General features: G+C 39.2%; 1 protein-coding gene across 1 annotated transcript in view; it reads right to left on the bottom strand.

The window, feature by feature from the left end:
- The window catches only part of mtor (mechanistic target of rapamycin kinase), a 127,816-nt gene that overhangs the window by 76,449 nt on the left and 36,032 nt on the right, over positions 1 to 15,335 (bottom strand). Inside the window, exons 22-28 of the mRNA XM_034196335.1 lie at positions 13,808 to 13,920; positions 12,710 to 12,872; positions 12,170 to 12,262; positions 11,084 to 11,230; positions 10,430 to 10,572; positions 9,848 to 10,010; positions 4,201 to 4,346 (exon numbers count right to left, since the gene is read on the bottom strand). Coding sequence (XP_034052226.1) covers positions 4,201 to 4,346; positions 9,848 to 10,010; positions 10,430 to 10,572; positions 11,084 to 11,230; positions 12,170 to 12,262; positions 12,710 to 12,872; positions 13,808 to 13,920 — 968 coding nt within the window. The remainder of the gene's footprint in view (positions 1 to 4,200; positions 4,347 to 9,847; positions 10,011 to 10,429; positions 10,573 to 11,083; positions 11,231 to 12,169; positions 12,263 to 12,709; positions 12,873 to 13,807; positions 13,921 to 15,335) is intronic.

The following is a 15,335-nucleotide window of genomic DNA, read 5'->3' on the forward strand; positions in this document are numbered from 1 at the left end:
TACCCATTTATTATTAACACATTGTCCAGATGCCACTAATGCCCGGCTGTAGTTCCTACAGTGGCGATGGAACCACCAAATTCATATTAACTTAGTAAATGGGGGAGCACTTTACTTTAACAGACCTCAATAATATCTATCACACAGCTTCACACCATCATTCCATTCTAACAGAGACTGTCAAATTCAATAAAAACAGAAACAAATTACTAATCCAAGTCAATATTAAAACACTGGACGATGTACTAATAACACCATGATGCCAAATGCTCAATTAACAATATTCCTGTGTTGTTGGGGAAAATGTGACCAATGTCCTGGCTCTTTCCAAAGCCATGGGGCCAGCTAATATAGTCAGACCTCAAACTAATTATTAGATGTATTTTTTGAAATCCCTCACACATTATTCACACCAGTTACGACTTGTAAAAAGTGTGAGTTATGTCACCTATTCAGAATGAATACCTTGAATTGTATTTATCCATATAAGAGAATAAAAAAATTACATCCTCAAAATATTTGCAAACTCATCTACAAATGCCCTGACTCATCAAAAGTGCTCTGCCTCCACGTCATCAAAAAGTGTGCATCAGATATGAACCTTTTTCTTTTTTTAAATACAGAAACTACTCAGTAGAGCCAGGTTAACTTAGTGCTTATGCACACCAGCCTCTGGATATTTTATGGGAAATCCTGGAGAGGTGAGAACCAGATGGGGATATTGAAAACACCAGAGTGCCGGCCCCCATCGTTCATCATCATCAAGGCTCCTGAGAAATTGAAAACAGACCCCTGAGAAACACAAGTCCAGACACTCACAGATGAAAAGGAGGCAGGCGTCCAATTAGATGCCTGGAAAACAGATTTTTCCATGCCATGCCAAAGGCATAGAAATAAAGAAGGATGAGAAAGGAGTATGGAAAAGATGACAGAAGATATCAAAGGCTTATGTGAGGATATGTGTAATATATTTTTCTGAGTGTGTATTTATTCGAATATAAATTGACTTTGAAAGAATAGTTTCATGTTTGTCTTGAAGCAATAACTTCTAATGCAGTAACAGTTTATTACAGAGCCGCCTGTCAAACCTCGTTTTTGTGATGAGGATGAATCCACACCAGCAGGAAGGGACCGCACACTGACACTCGATTATGTTAAAATCTGAAAGTCACAAGCAAGTCCTGACTTTGAAGAAGATATATACAGCTTTGTATAAAGCTACATAATAATTTGACCATAACTTGTGAAAAACGTACAGGGACCAAAGGAGAACATACACAAATAAGCAAAGTGAGGCGGACACTGCAGTTCCTTTCCATTCTATAAACTGTGAACATGTAAGCAGTGTGTATATTTTCAAAGTGTAGTGTTGTCTCAAATCGCACATGGCTGCTGTGCACTCTACGGAAGTGAAAAAAATCACTTTGTTAGCTAGCTAGCTAGCTAGCAATGCTGTCATTCGCTGTAGCAAATCTCTATAGACAGCTCAATTAAACCAGTAAAATTAATGTTGGCTTTTTTTCGACAGAAGAAAAGTGATACATGTATTAAATAAGAACTTATTTTGTATAATGCTGTGTTCATCGTATTAACCGCAACCGTGGCTGGTTGCGCAAATTCCGATGCATAGCCAAGATGGAGAGGGAGAAGTGTTCTGCATAATACGCTCAACTTTTGGAACATTTAGGGCAACATCCACATAGTGCATTTCACCGTGCTTTACATTGGGACGCACTTAAGCACTTAAAATAGCACATGTGCATACAGAAGAACATTCATTGAAACACAGCATTTCTCTCAACTCAAACTTAAACCCCCAGCTTGCAAAGGCCATTTTCTTGTTTCTCTCCTCTGAAAGACAGAGTTTAGGTCAAAGGTAGGGTTGCAAAATTCCGGGAATTTTCAAAGATGGAAACTTTCCACGGGAATAAACGGGAATAAACTGGGAATTTTCCAAATTGAAGGTTGGCTCTTCATAGGGAACTTAAATATAGTTGGGGAAAGTATATTTTAGCATAATCTTGACTAAAACAAACAGATGCCATTCAAGTACACTTGAATATCCATGCCATAGCACACTGCTTACTGCATGGCTATTGAGACCACACAAAGGTTCGCAACAGGCTCACAAATGTGAGAGTGGAAAAACTGGTTGGCATTCGGGCAAACCTAAGGCTCTTTGAGCCTGACACAGAGCCATCCTCAACAAGGCTGGACAGTGACACTGAAGAGGAAGAGGAAGAGTTGGATGTTGATGAGGCCCAGGAAGAGCCCGTTGACTAGGGCTGAACGATATACCGTGTCATGGCGATAACCGCGGTATGCGCATGCGCGGTATTCACACCGCAGGGACGTGCGGTTTTATTCATTTTTTTTTTCAAATGCTAACGCACTTTAGCACAGAATTCAAAATAAAGATACCCTTATTACTTATCGAAACTGCACATACAATATATCCGATTAAAGCTGAGACTCCACAGATTATTTAAGTATAGTATCTAAGCGATCCGATCTCGCAACAGGGGAAGCAAACACAGACATCACAACACGTACCTTTTACGGAGCTTTTACGGGAGATCGTCTCACCGTAGCTGTCAATCTGATCAAAAGACGTGTTCAATGGCATTAAAACGAGAAAGAAAAAACGCGGCTGAATCGGTTGATCCATAGGTTGATAATGTATCTGTGGCTTTGAAGCAATTGTTTATAATCCATAATTCCATTTTTATGTAAAAATCGGAGCACAAAAGTTAGCTGCTAATGGTAGCCACCTTGGTGGTATGCAGCTTCCGGTTTTGGCAAGGCGTCGTCACTCTCACTCCTTATTTGTTCATGTGTTGGTGTGTGTAGAACTTCCCCTGATATTTGACCTTTTTAGACAGATTTAGCACCAAAAAAAACCTCTTTTGGGGCCATTTGGGTGGATTTTCCATATCTCTGGCCCACCTTGCTGGATTTTGACATGTGACATCTCTTTCTGACCGTCAGAGCCAATGGAATCGAGGGGAAATCACACAGTCCTTATTTGGTAATGTGTGTGTGAGAGACTTCCGCATAGCTAAGACCGGAAGCAGCAGCCACTATGGTAGCAACCATTAGCAGCTAACTTTTGCTCTGCGATATTTACATAAAAATGGAATTATGGATTATAAATTAAATCATTTTTTTATACAGAGACGTTAAAAAACCTATGGATTAACCGATTCAGCCGCGTTTTTTCTTTCTCGTTTTAATGCCATTGAACACGTCTTTTGATCAGATTGACAGCTACGGTGAGACATCTCCCCTCGAAGCTACGTAAAGGTACGTGTTGTGATGTCTGTGTTTGCTTCCCCTGTCCGAGTTCAGATCACTCAGTGATGATACTATATACCTAAATAATCTGTGGAACCTCAGCTTTAATCGGATATCTTGTATGTGCAGCTACGATAAGTAATAATAAGGGTACTTTTATCTTGAGTTCTGTGCCAAAGTGTGTTAGCATTTTTCGCTCAGGGGTCATTTAGATGCTTCTTATGAGACTTGTGTTTTGTTTTGGTATAAAATGGTTTGTATCGTCAGTTAGCTGAGATTATTTCCGTTAATCTGGTATAACACATTAATAGGTTCTTAAATATTACAATCCCCTGAGACACTGTCGTGAAAAAAAAAAGTAAAGTAACCGCCGGGACTTTGGGGCTTAACAGGTTAAAACAACCGCAATATATACCGCAGGGGGGGAAAAAACCGCGATGTCAGTTTTTTTCAATACCGTGCAGTCCTACCGTTGACTGAAAGGGTTTAGCAAAAATGCAGAGGATCGCTTGAAGGAAGATTTGCTTTTGTTTAAATGGGACTTTTTGGAGGGAGAAGGACTCTTTTCATTTAACATTTTGAATGGGACTTTGTGGGGATTTTTGGATGGGGGGTGCATTTTTGTTCATTTTTTAATGAGTGGGGTTGGGGGGGATGAGTAATATTTAACTCAACATTCCTGTTTTCGTTCTTCAATGAAACAAATAATTGTTCAATAAAATAATTAAAACTTGTTCTGTTCTACTTAAAAAAAAAAATCTGTTGAAATGTCGTGTTTTTTTGTTTAATTTTACATCGAATATTTCCCAAATTCCCCAGCTTAACTTCCCATGGAAACTTTCCGGAAAATTACCGGAAACTTTCCGCCCCTTTGCAACCCTAGTCAAAGGTATGAAGACCACCTACCTGATAAGAGCCTCCAGGATGAGAGGAGAAGCACCTTTCTGAAACTCCAGCTCTTTGTAGTGCAGAGCCTTGGCGTAGGCACGGCACTTGGCAGCTCTCTCCCCCAGCAGCACAATTCCATTATCATCTCTGAGGGGCAGAGGGCCCTGGAAAAGGAAACAAATTGTACAAAATTATCAAGTTGTTGAGTAAGATCGAAATGAAATGGAATTTGAATGGACAGTTGCTCTCTAATGTCAATCAGCAAGGTTTGCATCACACATCGAAATTATTATTCAGCAAAAGTCTGTGTTTAATGCTTTAAATATGGTGGTTAATCTAGCCATTTGACGTGCCAAAGGGTGTCCGATAGCCTGGTTCGCTTCTTTCCAATGGCTCCAAATAGGTCGCATTACACGTGTTTCCACTGCAGCCTCACAGCAGGGGGTGTCCCTGGTATATTATGACCCCCACATGACGGTCTGTGGCCTCAACGTAACAGTGTCGTCACTAATTAGCTCAATATGTGGCCTAGGGACAAAATGCCATCTTGAAAGGCTTCTCTATTACCTGTTTTAGTTGGTTTGCAACACCTTTGCATGTCATTTAGGAAGGGATCAGTGTTTCTGAGAAGATATTAATATCCCGGACAAATGGAAGAAATTCCGGTTAGATATTATCGGTTTGTATTAGTATTTTTTTTTTTTTGGAACCGACAGAGCACATTTATTAACATGAGCACTTGAGTCCATACTTTCAATGTGCCACTTTAAGTCATTAAGGCTTATTTTTCATCTGCAGTCCGTGGCAGGTTATTTTTAAGCTTAAAAACAATTGATAGGAAGGCTATAGAAATAATGACATCATCAAGTCAGGTATTGATTATTATTATTATAAAGTAGGCTATTTCAATTAAAATAAGCCCACTCAAATAAACCAACAGATTCTTAACAACAATAAAACAGAATAAAATATATTTGCAAACAAACCAACATGTAGGCCTGTTTTGCGCATAACATTTTGCACTTTTGGGAAATATCTTTACCTGGAAATTATGAGTGGAAAAATGTGTATTTGTCAGACTTCAACAGGTTTTCCAAATCAAAAGAAACAATGCTCCAGATAGAGATGTTGGTGAAAGAGCATTGCAAAATGAATGATGTGATGATATGTCACCTTGATGTCATCTTATACTTTCCCATTCCTTTTTTTATCAAATTGAAAGCAACCTATTTCTAATTAACTGTTTAAGAGTGTAATGTAGTGCAGACTGGGCATATCTCAAACACACAATTTCAAAAAGGCTGATGACCATTTTGGGCCAACACCAAAGATGCTTATGTCACAGCATGATGCAGGTATGCCTAGTGAATTAAAGCATTAATGTCTCCTCAAAATATGACAGCATATGATGATACTTGGGTGACTTCTCATGTTTTCAAGCGCCTCCATTTAGGCGTAGCCATTACTTGCGGTCATAAACTCTATTTACCATCTGATTCACCATTTGAATTTTCCGGCAGATGCTTAAAATTTATAACACCGAATGCCTTAGTGTGAAAAATATGTTGATGACAAAAAAAAACCTTAAACTGAACTTGGCCAAGTCAACCATCATCGTTGTTTCCACAATGACAATGTCAAAACAGATGAGGTCTGAATGCTGCTGCTCAGCCAGCTGGAGACAATGTAAGTACAGCCCATTTTCGAAAGGTATTCCAACATCATGTAGTGAACGTAATATCATGCACATCCAGTTGGCGTGGACCTTTTGTTCCACAAAGGGGCTTGACAGTTTGTGTATAAAAAGCTCAGAAATAGACTTGTTAAAGTTGAGTCATTGGTGGTAATGAATAACACCTCACACCTGTGGATTTATTATAGGCGGTTTGAGATTCAATTATATAAGACAGATTTTTTTGTATTTGTCAACCCTTTAAAATAAAACACCTAATATAATAAACTTTGAATCAAAAACAATTCTAACTTATATAAAGGACTGCAGGCAATTCAATAAAGCATAGTTTGATTTGGTCTAAATTGCATCAGAGGGATTTAGAACCAGAATAGGCAAGGCAAGTTTATTTATATAGCACCTTTCAACACAAGGCAATTCAAAGTGCTTTACAAAAAACGAAAGACATTAAGAAAATGGCATTTAAAATCAGTCATTAAAAAGAAAAGATAATAAAATAAACATTAAAAGAAAAAATACATGGATAAAAGTTACAGTGCAGTTTAAGATGTGAATAGTTCAATTAAAAGCAGCGGCAAAAATAAAAGTCTTTAGTTTGGATTTAAAAGTATTCAGAGTTGCAGCGGACCTGCAGGTTTCTGGGAGTTTGTTCCAGATATTTGGAGCATAATAACTGAACGCTGCTTTACCATGTTTAGTTCTGACTCTGGGGACAGAAAGCTGACCAGTCCCTGAAGACCTGAGAGATCTGGATGGTTCATAATTTAGCAGTAGGCCAGAAATGTATTTTGGGCCTAAACCATTCAGTGCTTTATAAACCAGCAGCAGTATTTTGAAATCTATTATTTGACACACAGGAAGCCAGTGTGAAGACTTCAGAACAGGAGTGATGTGATCCACTTTCTTAGTGTTAGTGAGGACTCGAGCAGCGGCGTTCTGAATCAGCTGCAGCTTTCTAATAGATTTTTTAGTGAGACCTGTGAAGACACCATTGCAGTAGTCGAGTCTACTGAAAATAAAAGCATGGACAAGTTTTTCCAAATCCTGCTGTGACATTAGTCTTTTAATCCTAGATAATATTCTTTAGGTGATAGTAGGCTGATTTAGTAACAGTTTTAATGTGACTGTTGAAACTCAGGTCAGAGTCCATGACTACACCTAGATTTCTGGCTTTATCTGTTGTTTTGAACATTGCAGACTGAAGCTCAGCGCTAACTTTTATACGTTCTGCCTTGGCTCCAAAAAACCATTACCTCAGTTTTATCTTTGTTTAATTGGAGAAAGTTCTGACACATCCAGTCATTGATTTGTTCAATGCACTTACTCAGTGTTTGAATTGGAGCATAGTCTCCTGGTGAAATTGTTACGTAAATTTGTGTGTCATCCGCATAGCTATGGTAACTTATTTTGTTGTTTTTCATTATCTGAGCCAGTGGTAGCATGTAGATGTTAAAGAGAAGAGGCCCCAAGATGGAGCCTTGAGGAACCCCACATGTCATATTTGTCAACTCAGATGTGTATTTACCTATAGAAACAAAGTTTTTTCTGTCCTTTAAGTAGGATTCAAACCAATTTAGAACTGTTTCCGAAAGTCCCACCCGGTTTTCTCGTCGGTCTAGTAATATGCTGTGGTCAACAGTGTCAAACGCAGCACTGAGATCTAATAATACTAACACTGAAGTTCTGCCACTGTCTGTGTTGAAGTGGATGTCATTAAAGACCTTTACAAGAGCAGTCTCAGTGCTGTGGTTTGGACGAAAGCCTGACTGGAACACATCGAAACAACTATTTAAATGCAAGAAATTACTCAACTGTTGAAAAACAACTTTTTCAATGATTTTACCTAGAAATGGGAGGTTTGATATGGGCCTGTAATTGTTCATTACTGAAGCATCTAGATTATTCTTTTTTAAGAGCGGTTTAATGACTGCAGTTTTCAGGGCCTGTGGAAAAATACCTGAGTGAAGAGATTTGTTTACTATATGAAGTAGATCTGAGACCATGCAAGGCAAAACATCTTTGAAAAATCCTGTTGGAATAATATCAAGGCAGCAAGAGGAGGATTTCAGAAGTTGAATAATGTCCTCTAGGTTTTTATCATTAATCTGATGGAATTGTGTCATGGTGTTTGAATTGATATTAGGTGGACATAGGGACAACACATTTGCTGTACCTGACTGCTTGTCTGATTTTCTGAATTTTGTCAGTGAAAAAGGAGGCAAAATCATTGCATGCTCTGGTGGATAGAAATTCAGAGGCTACTGACACTGGGGGGTTAGTTAGTCTGTCGACGGTAGCAAACAAGGCACGTGCATTGTTTTTGTTTTTGGTAATGATGTCAGAGAAGAACGATTGTCGTGCGTTTTTCAATTCCAAATTATAAAGGCCAAGTCTCTCTTTATAGATTTCAAAGTGAACCTGGAGATTTGTTTTTCGCCACCTACGTTCAGCTTTTCGACATTCTCTTTTTTCTGTTTTCACGGTCATGGCCTTTCTCCATGGAGATATTTTCTTCCCAGTCACTTCCTTTACCTTAGTTGGAGCAATGGCATCTATAACATTTTTTATTTTTGAATTAAAATGATCTATTAGCTCATTTACTGAGATGTTGGCAGGGGCAAGTGTGGAAGAAAAATTCTGAGTAAACATTTCCCTAGTATTTTCAGTTAAATATCGCTTTGTGGTTACCTCTTTTTGAACATTTTTGTGAACAGAAATAGAGCTCTCAAAGAAAACACAGGAATGGTCAGAGAGTGCAACATCAGTCACCACAACCTTAGAGATATTCAGACCCTTTGAGATAATTAAGTCCAGAGTGTGCCCCTTATTGTGCGTGGGCTCCGTCACATGCTGAGTCAGTCCATAGTTATCAAGAACACAAAACAGTTCTTTAGCCCCTCTGTCCTGGGGGTTGTCAACATGGATGTTAAAATCACCAACAATGACTAGACGGTCAAAGTCAATACACACTATAGACAGCAGTTCAGTAAAGTCATCAAAAAAGCTTGCACAGTATTTGGGTGGTCTATAGATATTTAGGAACAGAGCTCGAGAGGAGCATTTCAGCTGAAGGGCCACATATTCAAAAGAAGCAAAGTTCCCATAAGATGTCTTCCTGCATTGAATGGAATCATTGAACAAAATAGCAACTCCACCTCCTCTCTTATGCATTATTTCCTGACTCATAAAACTAAAGTTGGGAGGGGTTGATTCGATAAGAACAGCTGCACTGTAATTTTGTTCAATCCAAGTTTCCGTTAAAAACATAAAATCAAGATTGTGCTCAGTGATAAAATCATTGATTAAAAATGTTTTTCCTGCCAGAGACCTGACATTTAATAAAGATAGTTTAAGTTTGTTAGATACACTATCAGTAAGATTTTTTGTGACAAGCTGTGGCTGACATGGAATCACTGCTAAATTTGATAAACTCACACAAACGTTTGAGCGCTTCCTGTTTCTATGATTCACCGCTCTTAATCTATTACCTATCAACACAGATATCGGCAAAGCTACTGGCAGGCAGGGCCCCGGCATGTCCTGGAAAGAGTTGAGAGTGCCATACACCCTTGAGCCTGGACCCAGCACATATCAGTAAGAATACATTATTTATTGAATATAGAAGGAAAGGGTTTCATGACTTTTGCTCCATTTTAGAATACAATCAAATAAAAGATAAGCAATAAAACATTTAATAGAAATATCGACTTGAATAAAATGTTTAAAAAGAAAAGACACAAAATAAAAAGGTAAAGTAAAAGGTCTAACAAAAGATACAAATAAATTAAATAGGAAACATATGTAAAAGGAATATATTAAGTTAAGAAAATGTCCAAAAAAAAAGCTTGAATAAAAATATAGTAATATTAAAAATATTAATATAAAAATAAGAAGTTAAAATGTGCACATTGTACAACAATATATAACCCAGAATTCTGTGGTTTAATGTAGCTGCTGCGGTTCAATGCTCACCTTGTCGCTGTGCTCCATGAACTCTGCCAGGTTGAGCAGAGTCTGTGTGACCTCTGCGATGTCCTGGGAGGTGAGAGCCAACTCGATGCTGCGGATCAGCTCGTCCTGCTGATCCTCGCTCAGCTCAGACCAACAAGACAGGAAGGCAGCGTTGAACAGGTCCCTGTGCGGCACACGTTTATGTTTATTAGTTTTACATTGGACATTTATAGCAATAATCAGATTTTCCTAATTAATATCTTAACTTGCTTTTCTTATGTCAATATAAATATTTACATTTTTGAATCTTCTTATTGCAGATTGAATATATATATTTATTTTTTTCAATGGACCAGCTGTCACAAAACCTTATTTCTAAACCAGATTTAGCTCAAAGATGGTTGTCCACCAACTGTAACAAGGGAAGCGCAAATCAGAAAGAGAGAAATTAAAATGTGGTCATTTGCATTGGATAATATGGCCATTATGTTAATGTTTTTAGCTGTTATAGTAGACCACGGATGTAAACCAATAAGGGACTGCAACAAGAGGACAACCTAAAAGAAAGAACGGCTAAAAGGGTAGACCAAAGAAGTGGTGTACCTGGCGAGGGGGATGTAGGTTTGAGCCAGTGACCAGCAGGACCTCAGGGCGGGGGAGGACGACTCCTTCAGCAAGACCACACTCAAGCGCCTCAGCCACTCCAGCCAATCGTCTTTGGACACTTTTCTTGCAGCACCCCAGGCCTATGAAGAAACAGAAACCATCCGTCTCAGTCACTGGGAACTACGTGGGAGCAGTATCGTTTCTGCAGGTAATGCGTCCGTGTAGGACAAATTGGATACATCTTGTGGTATCTTGGCAGTTAAAGAACTGAGTCATTCCAAAAGATTGCATCATTCAACTGTTGAACAGTACCGGTGATGTAACAGCGCAGGTCATAGCATATGAATCACATAATTTTCATATTCACCCGTCGACTCAGTGACCCCCTGTGCTCTGAAAGGAAGCATCTGCTTTCATTGTGTGTTCCAAGTATTTGTTCAAGTTTTTCCTTTAATCAATCACCAGTTTGTTGTTCCATATGTCATCACAAATTCACAAATAAACTATGGGCTTGTATACAGGGCTGGTAAATGTATACAACAGCAATCGGTAAACAATACAGCTACTGCCACACTGGTCTTGCATTTTGTGCCTTTTACTGCAAAGGAATATGAGTTTCAAAAGTATAAAAAGTCAATCATCTCCTCTGACCTTTTGAAGTGCTGTAGTGCTGACGTGAAGCTTCTTCATAGGCCCCGCCTCCACCGGCCCGCTGACCAGAGCGTCGCCTTGGTTACCACGAAGGTGGCGATGTTGGAAGATTAGAGGGTCCTCTTCCTCCTCAGCCAGAGTATAGCCCTATAAAACACACACACACGCACACAAACACACACACAAACACACACACAGAATAAAAACATGTTCTATCAATATAGAAGCACATTTCCTTCCTGAGGGGAAACTGTTGATAAACAAATCATGATAATGACTTAGTTATGATGCACTGTACAACAAAAGCAGTTTGTTCATGATTGGGTAATGTATGCTGGCATGTGTAGGTGCTCTGTGTCATGAAGTGTTTATAATGGGCTCTGACTAGGCAGGAGGTAGACAAGATCAATGGGACTTATTTGACCATTTATAATTAAAAAGGACCTAAGAAAAGTCGCCTTCAGATATCATGAGGTAATCTTATAATAAATCCTATTGTGCTCATAAATTCAGAAAGGATGCCAGTTCATCCTAATTTGCAGGTAAACACCCCGCCAATTAAAATAAAAGGGCATGAGACTATCAAATAAAGCGGTGTGCACACAAACAAATTACAAAGAAAAGTTTAGAGGATATTGTCATGAAGGACCTACGGTGGAGGAAAAGGACTCCACTTAAATAGTAGTTGAGTGAAGTAGAGGTACTTGTGCAGAAAATGTACTCCTACTAGCCAACATATTTAGAAGCATTATTGGTGGATATAAAATAACTAAAAATACATAGGATACAGAATTCAAGTTAGTGTATTGTTTTACTGTACAAAACATAAAAAACAATAATTTTGCACAATTCTGTCAAACCTAAAATGTGAGTTAGTGTGTTCTTGAGTGTGTGCAGATTCTATTAATATCTAAAAACAAATCCCAACCAAGAAAACATTGCTTGCTTGTTCTACCTAAAAAAAAGATGGTGAATGAGGCCTAATGAACAAAAGCTGATGAATTAAGGAGACATGTTGGAAATGTGTGTTGGCATCAATTGCTTTAATATGTTTCATAGAAAACCTGGATATATTGTGTGACTCACCTTAACAATGCGACATATGAGTATGTCGTATCGCTGGTGGTTGATCCTGTGCTTCAGCATCACTTTGTTTACCATGGGGATGAAGATCTGGTACTGAAAATAAGGGGGAAGAGAAGCAGAGTAAATAAAAGGGTGTTGATGTGCTTGATGTGGTTTGATCTGGCTACCTCTTTCCCAACACCAGAAGCCTAATAGCTACCCTGCACTTGTCTCTAACCACCGTGAGTCTCAGATCAAAAGCAGCACGTTAGTTTCCAGATGAGGCTGCACGTGTGTTAGTGGTTCTGAGGTTAGGCCTGAAAACGATAGCAGTGTTTTACGGATAAAGGGAAGGGTGAACGTGACCTCATCCACTCTCGTAAACACCAACCCCCCACTGCAAAATGGCCAATGACATCAGCAGTCTGGCAGGAAGTTATAAACACTAGGGGGGGTGAAGGGGTTACTGAAGTGCTGTTCATCTGAAGCTAGCAGTAGGGAAGCTGGAAGTTTTTGAATAATAGCTACATAGTTACAAGCCCCGGGGACAGCTTTAGCTACCTTTTTTCCCAACTGGAATACTAGTGAGGACAGGGTGTCCATCGCGGTGGCGCGCAGATCAGGCGTGCTGTCAAGAGCTCGGACAATTGGGTGGATGATGCGTGAAGCGTAGTCGGTGAAGTCCAGGGACTCAGTCAGCCGGTCCAGTGTCTCCAAGGCAACCCTGAGAGGAAACACAGATCAACACGAAATGCTAAGCTTCAGTCAAACAGTAGGAGGACAGAAAGGACATAAAAGTGCACTTAAAAAGCTGTGAAGATACTACAATTTGAACCTTGTTATTTTTCCAGAATCATAGCTAATATAATTACTTTTTTCATGATTGTGGTACAAGTGTTAATACAATCAAATCCGATTTAAAATGAAAGGTCATTTTTGAGGAAGTCCAAAATAGTAGCTTAAATGGGCCCAACAAAACCAATTAAATGTCCCTAATTAAGAACGTTTTGGGATGAGGTGTTTGATGCCCTTAATGAAGTGTTCCACCTCAATTCAATCCAAAGGCGGCCCTTCTAGGAGTACTTCTGGTAGGCATTGATGGAAAAGCTAAGAAATATATCTTTAAAATAGTGTTAACAGCAGCAATTAAATATATAACAATTAAATGGTTAAAACTTGACTCCACAAGATTCCATTTATGAACTGAAAGGTCTGGGAAGTCTATTAGATGGATCAAAAATATATCCTCTTAGACGTCAGCCAGATATATTTATTAGAAGATGGACACCTGCTATTAATATACTAATACAGTAAAGCGAGCCAATTTCCACCACAGCTTTCAAATTTAGTCCATAAAATCCTCTGTATTACATATACTTCAATACTGTAGAGATGCCTTCATGCAATTTGGGGTTAGATGTCTTGCAAAAGGACACATGTTGACGCAAGGGGGGATCAAACAAAGATGCTCTGATTGGTGGATCAGCCCATCACCCCCCAGAGCAGTAGCTGCACTGTTATTTTCTTTCTATGAATAAAGTATGATAAAGCTGGAAAAATGGACAAAACAATGGCCAGTAGTGTTACGACTCCGACTACTTGAGCACAGTAGTAACTTGAGCACAGTAGTAACTTGAGTTAGCCATGTGGAGTACTGACTTGCGGGCCTGCAGGGGCACATCGTTGGCGTCAAACAGCTTGACGATGGGAGGCAGCAGCAAGTGCAGGTAGTCGTCCAGGTTGGCACCAAACAGCTGGATGGCGTTGAGCATCTGCAACGGAGAGCACATGCTGCTCAGTCCCACATACCGCAACACTTAAGCAGTTCTTTTTAATGAGCTTGTTATGGCTAAATGGCCTTTTTTCCAGGGAAAAAACACTGGATGGTGTGCTGGCACTAATGCTAGCCTTCCAGGACGATTCTGCTCTGCTATGGGCGAATGTATGAGTGAATATTTTATTTATGGATGTCACCTTGCAGCACACAGACATCAAATATAATACAGAGCATATTCAAAGTTAAAAACCCTACACAAAAAGCACTACAATTGGGACTTGTCGTATATTAAGTATGCTATGTATCTTTGATGTCCCTGGTTTGATTCCCAAAGCACATTTGAGCTCTTTGGCAAAACAGAAGGTAATACATAAATATATGAAAACAAATGATCACATAAAACAAATAGAATAGAGCAGGAACTACTTCAGGCAAGTTCCAGAGTTAAACAGAAAGACCACAGTGTGTGAATTTGAGCTGTGCCAAACCAAAGTTGACAATTGTGAGAGAAACTCATGGTGTGGTCATGTACCCAAAACGGCAATCTTATGACTGTGAATGGAGCTATGACTAGGGATGGGTACCGCGCCCCAGTATTAAACGGGCCCCGGGGCTGAATTATTAAAGACTGTGGTAACGTTAAGCTCCGACGTTATCGGTATTTTTATCGATACTGGAGACATCTAAAAAACATGTCATATGTATTATTGCTACACAAACATTATATTGCAGTTTTAGTGTCGCCAACTCCGTTTCTAATACGCAAAAAGACTGCAAAATGCGTCATTTTTAGTATTTTTGATCTTTCCAATCCAGCCGGGAGATCTCTCTCCCCCGTCTGTGTGCGAGGGAGCGGGGCAGTTTACACACACGCAGCTGCCTGCTACATGCATCAACACACACGAAGGAGATGGCGGAGAGAGAACACGCTCCGAGGTGTGGTTAAACTTTACCCGTCTCGATGTGGACAGTGCTCGTTAGTCGTTACCAAAAGTTCAATAAGAGTTTAGCATGAAAGGGCGGTAACACGAGCAATTTGTCTAAACATTTATCAAAAGTGCTCCACATTCAGACGGAGGAATGCACCGGGTTCCACTGTCTTTCTAGCAGCTCTGTAGCCCCGTCCACGAGTAACGTTTCCACGTCAGGTGTTATGTATGCTAGCAGCAACACACGGAGTTAACTACATTATACAAACATGGGTTAATGATTAGAGGAAACTGAGTTATTTATTTTGTTAAAGTTTCAGCTATTCTGTTTACAGTTCTGTCATCACATTATTTAATACAATTTATTAAAACACTGTTGTTTCTTTTGATGTGAAATATTATGTATTTAATTTAAATAATAAGCAATGTTAGTTTTGTTCATAATTTGTTTATTTTCATTTTTCATTTAAATCGTTTATTT

This window comes from Gymnodraco acuticeps, unplaced genomic scaffold, assembly GCF_902827175.1.
Source record: "Gymnodraco acuticeps unplaced genomic scaffold, fGymAcu1.1, whole genome shotgun sequence".
NCBI lineage: Eukaryota > Metazoa > Chordata > Actinopteri > Perciformes > Bathydraconidae > Gymnodraco > Gymnodraco acuticeps.